The following is a 12785-nucleotide window of genomic DNA, read 5'->3' as shown; positions in this document are numbered from 1 at the left end:
CTACTTGGGAGGCTGAGAATAGCTTGAACTGAGGCAGGAGAATAGCTGAGGCAGGAAAATAGCTTGAACCCAGGAGGTGGCGGTTGCAGTGAGCTGAGATCGCACCACTGCACTCCAGCCTGGGCGACAGAGCGAGACTCCATCTCAAAAAGAAAAAAAAGATGATGATGATGATTGGATCTCTTTTTTATCTCTTTTCTGAGTGTCATATCCCAGTCTCCAGCCAGCCCAGCCAATGATGACATTTACTTTTCTCCAAACTGTCCCTCCTCCTTTGTTCCCCATTTTGGTGAATGAAATCGTCATCCACTCAATCACTCAAACTAGAAATAAAGTTATCTTTTATTCCTCCCTCTTTCCTCTCCCATATCTATTTGGTCTCAAGCCTCCTCCCTTCTGCCTTTTTAATCGCTCTTAAACACATTCCCTTCCTCTGTGTTTCCTTCTACCGGCACCCTTCATTCCTTGACTCAATTATTGCATTAATCTCTTAACCAGACAAGGTTGTTTTCTAAAATACAGATCAAGTGGTATTATTCTGCTGCTTAAACTTCTTTAACAGTCTGCATGATCTTTAGGAAAAATTTAAAACTTCTTAGCAAGGCATACGTTCCCCTTATGATCTGGTCCTGCCTATCTTTCCAGTGTCCTGAAAGCAACTGTGAACACCATCTGCATCATCCTTCTTTCTCCCTTTTCCAGCAACACATTTACACTTCTATGGGGCTTTCTGGCTTTTGTGCCTTTGCAGATGTTGGTCCTTCCGGTCAGAACTTCTTTCCTCGTCTCCCTCCTTTTTCCCTGACAAATTTCCACTCGTCCTTCAAGATGCAGATGAAGCATCACCTCCTCTGGGAGGCCATCCCTAATTACCCCCCTTCCATTAGGATTGGATGCCTCCATGTGCTCCCTTAGTACACCGCCCTTGCCTCTACTATAACATTAATTAGGCTATTTACTTACTTTCACTCTACCATTTCACCAAGTTCCTTGAGGGCAAAGACTGTCATACATCTTTACATCCTCAGCATCTACAGTTGTGCCTTATTTTACTTAGCATAATGTCCTCAAAGTTTTTATTGTTTTTGAGATGGAGTCTTGCTCTGTCACCCAGGCTGGAGTGCAGTGATGCGATCTCAGCACATTGCAACCTCCACCTCCCGGGTTCAAGGGATTCTCCTGCCTCAGCCTCCCGAGTACCTGGATTATAGGCATGCACCACCGTGCCCAGCTAATGTTTTTGCTTTCATTTTTGTTTTTTAGGATGGAGTCTCGCTCTGTTGCCCAGGCTGGAGTGCAGTGGCATGAGTTCAAGGGGGTTCAAGCGATTCTCCTGCCTCACCCTCCCAAGTAGCTAGGATTACAGGCACCTGCCACCATGCCTGGCTAATTTTTGTATTTTTAGTAGAGATAGGGTTTCACCATGTTGGCCAGGCTGGTCTTGAACTCCGGACCTCAGGTAATCCACCCGCCTCGGCCTCCCAAAGTGCTGGGATTACAGGTGTGAGCCACCGGGACCCGCCTGCTTTTTTTGTTTGTTTGTTTGTATTTTTAGTAGAGACAGGTTTTCGCCATGTTGTCAAGGCTGGTGTCAAACTACTAACCTCAGGTCATCTGCCAGCCTCAGCCCCACAAAGTGCCGGGATTACAGGCATGAGCCACTGCACCCGACCTCAAAGAAAATCTATGTTGTAGCATGTGACAGAATTTCCCTCTTTTTATATGGCTGAATAATAGTTCGTCATGTGTATATACCACATTTATTTATTTCCTTCCTTCCTTCCTTCCTTCCTTCCTTCCTTCCTTCCTTCCTTCTTTCTTTCTTTCTTGGAGACACAGTCTCTCCCCATCCCCTAGGCTGGAGTGCAGTGGCATGATCTTGGCTCACTGCAACCTCCATCTCCCGGGTTCAAGCGAGTCTCCTGCCTCAGCCTCCTGAGTACCTAGGATTACAGGCGCCCACCACCATACCCAGCTATTTTTGTATTTTTAGTAGAGATAGGGTTTTGCCGTGTTGGCCAAGCTGGTCTTGAATTCCTGGCCTCAGGTGATCCACCTGCCTTGGCCTTCCAAAGTGCTGGGATTACAGACGTGAGCCACCGCGCCCCACCCATACCACATTTTCTTTATCCATTAATCCATGATGGACATTTGGGTTACTTCTACCTTTTTGCTGTTGTGAATAATGTTGCCATAAATATGGGTGTGCAAATATCTTTAAGATCCCACTTTCAATTCTTTTGGCTGTATAACCTAGAAGTGAGATTGCTGGATCATGTGGTAATTCTATTTTTAATCTTTTGAGGAAACTCCATACTGTTTTCCCTAGTGGCTGCACCATTTTACATTCCCTTCAGCAACGCATAAGGGTTCCAATTTTTCCACATCCTTGCTAACACTTATTTTCTGTGCTTGAAAAAAATACTAGCCATCCTAATGGGTGTAAGATGATATTATCATTGTAGCTTTGATTTGCATTTCTCTAATATTAGCAATTTGAGCATCTTTTCCTATGCTTTTTGGCCGCTTGTATATCTTCTTTGGAGGAATGTTGATTCAGGTCGTTTGCCCAGTTTTTTGAAAATTGGGTTACTTGTTTTTCTGCTGTCGAGTTGTAGGAGATTTTTTTATATGTTCTGCATATTAACGTATCAGATATATGCTTTGCAATTATTTTTTCCCATTCTATACAAATTGCTTTTCACTGTATTGACTGTTTTCCTTGATATGCAGACACTTTAAAGTTTGATATAGTCCCACTTGTCTATTTTCGCTTTTGTTGCCTGTGCTTTTTGTATTTTATCCAAGAAATTAAGGGAGAAGAAAAGGAAAAATCAGTTAGGTAGACAGCTAAGGCTAGCCGTTGGAGAAGGAGTCTGCCTGAAAAATCACAGCTACAAACAAAATAGAGCAGCTTAGGCAAAACTCAGGCTGCACCTGCACAGATAAGCAGGTAGGGTCTGGCACAGATGCTTTTCATTCTTTGTGTAATTGGCGAGCTCCCAGGAAAAACTTTCCTCCCCTTTTCAGGCATATACACAGTGGGCTCTGTGGGAACTTGCACAGGGAGGAGGGGGGCTTACCTAAAACAAACCTACAGTGATACAAACAAGAGAAGCCATGCTTTGTGCTTGCCTAGAGACATACCCACATCGGCAGAAGAAGGGAAGTTGCACAGACAGCTTTATTCATGAGAAGTTACTCAAACAGCTATAGAGATGAGAGGAGTTTCTTATAATAGGTTCTGAATTCAACTGTAAAAATGGCACCCCACTTGGGCTCCCCTCTCTGCTGTGGAGAGCTTTCTTCTTTTGCTTATTAAACTTTTGCTTCAACCTCACTCTTCGTGCCCACGCTCCTTAATTTTCTCGGTCGTGAGACAACAAGTTCGGATAACACCTTAGACAATGAGACCATTGACCCTTACCTATTTCAACATTTTTATCAAACCTAAGGCCATGAAGCTTTCCCCCTATGTTTTCTACTAAGAATGTTATATTTTTAGGTCTTTAATCTATTTGGAGTTATTTTTTGTATATGGTCAAAGGTAAAGGTCCATCTTCATTCTTTTGCATGTGGATATCTAGTTTTTCCCAACACTGTTGAGGAGATTGTCCTTTTTCCATTGTGTGGTCTTGGCACTCTTTTTGAAGATTATTCTAACATATATGCAATGTTGCAGGTGAACAGCAACTTTCTGGGCTGGTGACACGGGTGGCAGGAAGAATTTACCAACACAGTTGTAGGTAAAGAAAGGCAGGTTTATTAGATAAGGTATGAAAATACATTGCAAGGGTGCAACAGGCACCCTTCTTCTTCTCAGCAAGAGAGAAGCTGACTGCTAGGAAACAAAGGTTTGCTGGGGATTTTGTAGAATGGTGCTTATGTTGTGGGCAGAAGAGGGCTTTGTGCAGTACTAATAATGCCAAGGTTGCAATGAACTAACTTCCATTTTTCTATCAGCTGAGGGTCTGGTGATGGCTGGGCACAGGCAGATTGTGAGTTATTTGCACAGCAGGGCTATGTGTCCTGGACCACGAAGAAAGGCAGACTTATGGCTTATCTGCTTTCTCCTTTTACTTCCCTTCGTCTAGCCAGCCTGACTCCTTTTCCCTAATTAGGACTCCACACGCAAGGGTTTGTTCTGTTCCAGAATAGAGACAGGTCGATGGATCTATCTTTATACCAGTACTATAGCTACTACTTCTTGACCATTTACAGCTTTAGTATCTCTCTCACCTGTCCTCCCTACACAAAAGATATATAAAAGATACTCATTGTACTGAGTACCTTCCTGCAGCATTCAGTCCGGAGCAAAGCCTGCTTCCTTAAACTCTTTCCAAAATCCCCAAATAAAAGCCCCAAATCTGTATAGGATCTTCCCAACATCCTCGTGCTGAGATGCCCTGAAATTCTCCATAGCTCATGACACTTGCCTAATTAAAGTTGGTTTCTGGTAGTCCTGACTGGAGGACATTGACTTACAAAAATATAGGATTAATATCTTCAAAATAAATAGACAGTAAACATCAACAAGGATTCACACCCCAATAATGAAATTGGGCAGAAAAAGGAAAAATAATCATAAGATGCAAAGTACAGATGGCTTTATAATATTGGAAAAAATTTGACTTCAAATGCATAAAAGGATGCTTCTGATTCAGCTGGTGCGACCTTTATTTCACATTTGAGTTCAGCTGTTCCTGATATCTCTTTCCTGAAAATTTCAATACTAAGAGCTCGAGAAACCCTGTATTTGGGGAAGCTTATCCTTTACCATCAACTTTGGGGGTGGGGGTCAGAGGGAACACGGGTGGAAAGGCCGCGCTGAATGGGGCCGAAGCTCGGCCCCTCAGCGGTAAGTCCATATTCTTGCGGCCGACGTGGTCCTCCGAGGGAGCAGTGGAGCCGCTGAGGCTGGCGAGTCCCAGGGGAAGGATGTTCTAGCCGGAGTCTACTCGATGGTAGGGCAGGGAGCCGCCTGGCTTCTGGGTGCGGCCATGTTGGACGCTCCGGGCCCGAGTCATGGCTGCGAGCTCAGCAACCCCAGCGCCAGCAGAGTCAGCTGCGCCGGGCAGATGCTGGAAGTGCAGCCAGGATTGTATCTCGGTGGGGCCGCGGCCGTCGCGGAGCCAGACCACTTGAGGGAAGCGGGCATCACGGCCGTGCTAACAGTGGACTCGGAGGAGCCCAGCTTCAAGGCGGGGCCTGGGGTCGAGGGTCTATGGCGCCTCTTCGTGCCGGCGCTGGACAAACCCGAGACGGACCTGCTCAGCCATCTGGACCGGTGCGTGGCCTTCATCGGTCAGGCCCGCGCTGAGGGCCGTGCGGTGTTGGTGCACTGGTGAGTGGCCGGGTCAGGGGGTGACGTGCCCCGTCAAGCTTCCAGCCGGCCCCCGACGCCCCTTTCCTTCCGAGGCCCTCGGGAGGACATGAGCGCAGTCATGCCGCGTGAACCTCCTCCCGCTGCCTCCTGCAGGAGGCGTGTATCCAAGAGAGGAGGAGGCTGGAGGCGGGCACCTGGTGTGTGCAGGCTTTCATTCATTTATGCTTTAGTTGGTTCTTCCTACAGCAACAGAGGGCGGGGTAGGTATCATCTGATAAATGACAAAATACCTACATCCCAAGGAGTTTACAGCTCTGTTGGAGAAGCTAGACACCCTCCCCGATGATTGTAATGCAGATTAGGTTGCTTGGTGTCTTGTAAACGGGATTTACGAAGATTTAGTGTTAAATGTTTTTGTTTGGGATGGGTGGGGGGTGGTTGATGAAGAGGTGAATCGATTTGGATCTAAAGGATCCCTGGGCTTTGCCTAGGGAGGAGATGGTTGCAGCAAAGACAAAAAGAAAATGGGAATCCCGCAGGGCGCGGCGGCTCACGCCTGTAATCCCAGCATTTTGGGAGGCAGGAGGATCACGAGGTCAGGAGTTCGAGACCAGCCTGGCTAATATGGTGAAACCCGTCTCTACCAAAAATACAAAAATTAGCTGGGCGTGGTGGCACTCACCTGTAGTCCCAGCTACTCGGGAGGCTGAGGCAGGAGAATCACTTGAATCTGGGAGGTGGAGGTTGCAGTGAGCAAAGGTCGTGCCACAGCAATGCGGCCTGGGCAACAGAGCGAGACTCCATCTCAAAAAAAAAGAAAATGGGTATCCCTAAGCAGTTCTTGGTTGGATTGGAGTATAATAACAATCGTTTAAATTTATTGAGCACATAAAAGACAGAAGATAGTGATAGAATCGAAAGAAGTCAGGGACCAGGTTTTAAGGTCCCTGAATGCTAAGATGAAAGGAGATTGGATTTGTTTTTGTTTTGTTTTATTTATTTTTATTTGGATACAGGGTCTTGCTCTGTCACCCAGTCTGCAGTGTAGTAGTGTAATTACAGCTCACTGCAGTCTCAAACTCCCAGGCTCAAATGATCCTCCTGCCTCAGCCTCCAGAGTAGCTGGGACTACAGGCACCACCACATCCGGCTAATTTTTTATAGAGGTGGGGTGTCACTTTGTTGCCCAGGCTGGTCTCCAACTCCCAGACTCAAGCAATCCTCTCACCTCGCCTCCCAAAGTGCTGGGATTTCAGGCCTAGGTCAGCCACTGTGTCTAGCCAGGAGTTTGGATTCGTTCTGAGCCATTATAAAAATTTAAAAAATTACCGTTATTATTTTTGAATAGGTAATACATTCATATGGTTCAGAATTCAAAAGGAAAAAGGAATAATTATTTTGTACATTGATAATATTTCAGAGGCAATGGGCTTATTTGAGAAGTAGAAATGAAGTGGGCCTAAACTTTACTATTAATAGGGGGTTGGGTTTTGTGTGTTTTTTTTAATTGTTGCTGTTTGCTGTTTTATTTTAAAGGTCTCTTTTTCAGTCATGCAGGAGTCAGTCGAAGTGTGGCCATAATAACTGCTTTTCTCATGAAGACTGACCAACTTGCCTTTGAAAAAGCCTATGAAAAGCTCCAGATTCTCAAACCAGAGGCTAAGTGGGTTCTTTTTTTATAGTAATAATTATGCTTTTGTGATGTAATTTTAAGAAAATGAAACTTTATATTTCTTTATCATTACAGGATGAATGAGGGGTTTGAGTGGCAACTGAAATTATACCAGGCAATGGGATGTGAAGTGGATACCTCTAGTGCAATTTATAAGCAATATCGTTTACAAAAGGTTACAGAGAAGTATCCAGGTAAGTAATAATTGCTAGTGTGTAATGGGCTTTCTAGATGTCATTTACTTTGGCATTGTATGCTTTACCTTACTTCCAGCAATCCCTGAGAAGCTATTGTTTATTTTTGAAACTGATTTAGCCAGAAATAACGTATTCAAAATCACATGGTTTATAAATGGCAGGGTCAGGATTTGAATTCAGGCAGCCTGTACCCAGAACCTAAGCACTTAAATCACTGTCCTCTCCTACCTCAGCCTGATTTGTCAACACTGGAATTTGATTTTTTTTTTTTTTTAATTTTTGAGGTTAGCACTTGTTGCCTCAATTTGACATTAACTGAATTTATCTGAAAATGCAGAGTTGATTTTGACAAATAAATGCATTTTAATTATGTCATATAGAATTGCAGAATTTACCTCAAGAACTCTTTGCTGTTGACCCAACCACCATTTCACAAGGATTGAAAGATGAGGTTCTCTACAAGTGTAGAAAGTGCAGGTAAAATATTTTGTATCCTTTGGATATTTTATCTTGTCTCCATAGCTGAAAAGTACTTAACTTTTTATTTTCTTAAATTTCTGTAGGAAGATTTTGTTTAATTGAATAATATAGAAATTTTTAGTTCAGATCTGTTTTCAGAAAGAATATAAATTCTTAAAAAGAGAAATAATCAGATTGTAAGGGTTATTGAAAATTTAAATAGCGTAATCAATGTTACATTATTTTGTTCTCTAAGCAATATTGCACATTTCGCTGGGTGCGGTGGCTCACGCCTGTAATCCCAGCACTTTGGGAGGCTGAGGCAGGCAGATCACCTGAGATTGGGAGTTTGAGACCAGCCTGGCCAACATGGTGAAACCCGGTCTTTATTGAAAATACAAAAATTAGTTGGGCATGGTGGCAGGTGCCTGTAATCCCAGCTACTCAGGAGGCTGAGGCGGGAGAATTGGTTGAACCCAGGAGGCGGAGGTTGCAGTGAACCGTGATCATGCCACTGCACTCTAGCATGGGTGACAGAGTGAGACTCTGTCTCAAAAAAAAAAAAAAGAAATACTGCACATTTCATCCATGTTTTCATCCTTTTGGAAGTCATTAATGTTTTTGTTTGTTTGCGGGTTGCAGGCGATCATTATTTCGAAGTTCTAGTATTCTGGATCACCATGAAGGAAGTGGACCTATAGCCTTTGCCCACAAGAGAATGACACCATCTTTCATGCTTACCACAGGGAGGCAAGCTCAATGTACATCTTATTTCATTGAACCTGTACAGTGGATGGAATCTGCTTTGTTGGGAGTGATGGATGGACAGGTGAGAAAACATTTTCTACAATTTTATTCTATCATCTATATTTTATTCCTTCTTGCATTTTAAGCTCTATTTTAAGTAGTGTTTTGCTCCATTTCTTAATTTCTTTATTTCTGAAGATTATATCTTTCTAGTATAGATAAGACTATCAAAAATAAAATATTTTTCAAAAACCAGCTGATCCAACATAGTGAACTACTTCTGGTTGAGAACCCTGGTCTAAGTTAATAAATTTCCTTTAAGACTATTTATATTTTTTCAAATATAAGACTAACATTTATTTTTAAACTAATTAGAATATATTGGCTGGGCACTCATGCCTCATTAGCTCATGCCTGTAATCTGAGCACTTTGGGAGGCTGAGGCAGGAGGATCGCTGGAGCCCGGGGTTTCGAGACCAGGTTGGGCAACATAGTGAGACCTTATCTCTATGAAAGAAAGCAAAAAATTTTTAATAAAAAAAAAAATAAAAGAAAAAATGTATTTAACAAAATTTGAACTTTGTAACAAGAGTAGGGTAAATCAGGGATTTTAAAATTAGGTTAAAAGTTTTGTCTTTCTCTGTTGGCTTCCTGTGTCTCGCTTTTTTTCTTATCTTTTAGGAAAGTGAAATTTAATATGTTTTGCTATGAGATTCTTTTTCATTTCCAGTTAAATAATGCAGCTCATCCTATTGCTCTTATAACCAGTGGGTAGGGAAAAAAAAGAAAAAGAAAGAATGCAGTTTATGTGACATTTTACATAAAAAAGGGTTTAACTTGGTTGCAGTGTGCCATGACAGCCACATTTCTCCTTTAGGTTTACTTGATATTAATGTGAAGGTACTCTATAATAATAATCTTAATAATGATTTTGAAAGTTTGTATGATTTGTATAAAAGTTTGTATAGTGGCTAGTTTATGAAACCCTTTCACTATATTATACCATTTGAAGAATGCCATAGCATTATAAAATAGGTGGAGCAGTTATATTCACATGTTGTGTATGAGGAAACTGCTTATGAGTAGTGTCTTGCCTAGAAAGTGGTACCATATAATCAAACTCACATTTTCAGATGCTGCTGCTTTTTTTTAAAAAAACAGCCTTATTATAGTATAATTCACATAACATACAATTTACCTATTTAAGGTGTACAGTTCAGTGGTTTTTAAAGTGTATTCACAGTGGTTTTTGCAACCATCTTGTATTAATCCATTTTCACACTGCCGTAAAGATAGTACGTGAGACTGGGTAATTTATAAAGGAAAGAGGTTTAATTGACTCATGGTTCTGCATGGCTGGGGAGGCCTCAGGAAACTTATTATCATGGCAGAAGGGAAAGCAGGCCTCTTCTTCACAAGATGGCAGGAGAGAGAAGCATGTGTGAAGGAGGAACTGTCAAACACTTATAAAACCATCAGATCTTATGAGTACTCATTCACTATCCCCAGAACAGCATGGGGGAATCTGCCTCCATGATCCAATCACCTCCCTTCCTCCACACGTGGGGATTACAATTTGAGATGAGATTTGGATGGGGACAGAGAACCACACCATATCACATCACAATTCACATTCCCACTCTTCCCATTCTTTTTTTTTTGAGACAGAGTTTCGCTCTTGTTGCCCAGGCTGGAAATGGCACAATCTCGGCTCACCGCAACCTCCGCCTCCCGGGTTGAAGTGATTCTCCTGCTTCAGCCTCCTGAGTAGCTGGGATTACAGGCATGCGCCACCATGCCTGGCTAATTTTGTATTTTTAGTAGAGACGGGGTTTTTCCATGTTGGTCAGGCTGGTCTCGAACTCCTGACCTCAGGTAATCCACCCGCCTCATGCTCCCAAAGTGCTGGGATTACAGGCGTGAGCCACCGCGCCCAGCCTCACTTCCCATTCTTGATGGTATTATTTGTAGCAGTTAGAGATTTTAATTTTGATGATATCTAATTTATCAGTTTTTCTTTTTTGTGACTTGTGATTCTGGCTTGCTAATTTTACTTAACCTGGGAAACACACACACACACACACACACACACACACACACACACACCCTCCAACCAAGTTAAATACATTTTTATGTAAGATTCTAAATCCTGTGCATACTTATTTGTGTACATATTTGATTTTTTTTTGTAGAATATATACCTAGAAGTGGAATTCCTGGCTTGAAAAATGTATTTTAAATATTAGTGATATTCCAGGCCAATATTCAAAATGCCCATACAAATTTGGTTATCAGTAACTGAATGCATGTACTCGTTACTCCATATCCTTGACGTAATAGATACTATAAAACTGGTAACATTTTGTCAATCTGTGGGGTAAAAAATGTTAATCCTAAAATGTTTAATTGGAATTTTATGAAAATAGTCATCAACCACCATCTTTATGTATTTACCAGCCATTTACAGTTTCCTTTTCTGTAAATTGCTCTCATATTCCTAGGCCCATTTGCTTATGGGTTTTGTCTCTTTCTTATTCATTTGTAGGACCTCTATATATTCTAGATGTTAATAGTTCATCTAGTATATTGCAACTATTTTCTTCAGTCTATTGCTTATCAGATTTTTTATGTTTTGTCATATTAAAATGAAAGATATTTACATAATAAAATTTGTTAGTTTTTTTATTTATGGCTCCTGAATTTCTTTTTTTTTGACATGGAGTCTCGCTCTGTTGCCCAGGCTGGAGTACAGTGGCATGATCTTGGCTCACTGCAACCTCCACCTCCTGGGTTCAAATGATTCTCCTGCTTCAGCCTCCCAAGTAGCTGTGATTATAGGTACCCGCCACCACGCCCAACTAATTTTTGTGTTTTTAGTAGAGATGGGGTTTCACCATGTTGACCAGGCTGGTCTCGAACTCCTGACCTCAGGTGATCTGCCTGCCTCGGCCTCCCAAAGTGCTGGGAATTACAGGTAGGAGCCACCACACTCAGCCCGCTTCTGACTTTTATGTCTAGTTTTCTATAGCTCAAGATTAAAAATAAAAACTCTTACCTTATACTATGCACAAATCAAAGAGCTAAACATAAACATTAATGCTATAACTAACTACATTAGAAGAAAATGCTGTTGCCTTATTAGGCTTTTTTGATTTACCTATTTTCCTGGAATATCAGTTTGTCTTTAAATAGCTAAGAATCTGACTTATATGCTGTCAATACACACAGTTAGTATTACAGCATGAAAATCCTAACATGCTTTTCTGTACTTTAGCCATGATCATTTTCATCTGAAGTCCTAAATTACAAACTGATTTAAAAGCCATATATATATATATATATATATGCCACATCCATGAAACCTTCCTTAATCAAATCGCAAGCTTCACCTTTCTCCCTTCAATCTCCCTGAATACAACATTCTTCCTATGCGATAATTATAGTCTACTATCTATTACAGTAAATTTCCAATGCATTTTATCTCACTGATTAGATTATAAACTCAAGGTGGGGACCGTGTCTTGTTTTTATATCCTATATTGATTGCCAAAGATAATGATTACTTTTGTATAAAAGTGAATGAATAAAGTAACACATTTGCTCTATTTCAGCTTCTTTGCCCAAAATGCAGTGCCAAGTTGGGTTCCTTCAACTGGTATGGTGAGCAGTGCTCTTGTGGTAGGTGGATAACACCTGCTTTTCAAATACATAAGAATAGAGTGGATGAAATGAAAATATTGCCTGTTTTGGGATCACAAACAAGAAAAATATGAACATGATATTTTATAGCTTGGGAAGAAACTTGCAGATGATATGTGCTGCCTTTGCTTCTTATCATTCATGGAAGATTGTTTATGCTGTCAACATTTCATTTGAAATGAGAGAAGATAAAATTACTTGATGTAACCTGGAAACTATGCTTTACATGGCAATCAAAGCCTTTTGATCGTGTACATTTTATTTGATATTAAAATCTTTTATAACCAGATACTGTCTGCGTTTCATATATTTTTAAAAGTTCTGATTTTTGGAATGTTATATGATCTTAAGGTCTGTATAGACAAAATTATGTACAAAAATTTGAAACTATTACATTTAAATGGATATTCTTTTATTTCCAGATATATAAAGCAGATTTGTTTGGACATATTGTAGAATTATTTCACTTTCTTTCTTTTAAGGGACATTAGTAAACCCATACATGTCTGGATTTTTTTCTTGGAAACGGAAAGGCCATTAGTAAAACGCTGATTAAAATGCAATTTTCCTATTACTGTTCAGTAATCCCAATTATCTATATTTTTAGAAAAGTGTTTGAGATCCCTTTTGAAGTTATCTACATAAAGAAATATATAAATGTTAGATGTGTTTCTAATGATGAAGA

At 41.0% G+C, this 12785-nt stretch overlaps 1 protein-coding gene across 1 annotated transcript; it reads left to right on the top strand.

Annotated features, from left to right (window-relative positions):
• The first annotated feature begins 4979 nt into the window (after window positions 1-4979).
• Window positions 4980-12389, top strand: DUSP12 (dual specificity phosphatase 12). Its single transcript, XM_032161156.2, has 6 exons — window positions 4980-5344; window positions 6876-6989; window positions 7074-7192; window positions 7576-7672; window positions 8297-8483; window positions 12013-12389. Exons 1-6 carry the CDS (start codon window positions 5001-5003, stop codon window positions 12172-12174), a joined length of 1023 nt encoding a protein of 340 aa, XP_032017047.1. The 5' UTR covers window positions 4980-5000; the 3' UTR covers window positions 12175-12389.
• The last annotated feature ends 396 nt before the right edge of the window (window positions 12390-12785 follow it).

The sequence above is a fragment of the Hylobates moloch genome, unplaced genomic scaffold, assembly GCF_009828535.3.
Source record: "Hylobates moloch isolate HMO894 unplaced genomic scaffold, HMol_V3 SCAFFOLD_8, whole genome shotgun sequence".
In the NCBI taxonomy this organism is placed as follows: domain Eukaryota; kingdom Metazoa; phylum Chordata; class Mammalia; order Primates; family Hylobatidae; genus Hylobates; species Hylobates moloch.
This window is presented reverse-complemented; position numbering and strand designations above follow the sequence as displayed.

Bases quoted from the DNA above. Each gene is read 5' to 3' on its own strand.
- DUSP12 (XM_032161156.2), top strand. From the start codon at position 5,001: ATGTTGGACGCTCCGGGCCCGAGTCATGGCTGCGAGCTCAGCAACCCC. The intron at 5,345-6,875 runs GTGAGTGGCCGG...TCTCTTTTTCAG, and splicing joins CGTGCGGTGTTGGTGCACTG to TCATGCAGGAGTCAGTCGAA. The intron at 6,990-7,073 runs GTGGGTTCTTTT...TTATCATTACAG, and splicing joins ATTCTCAAACCAGAGGCTAA to GATGAATGAGGGGTTTGAGT.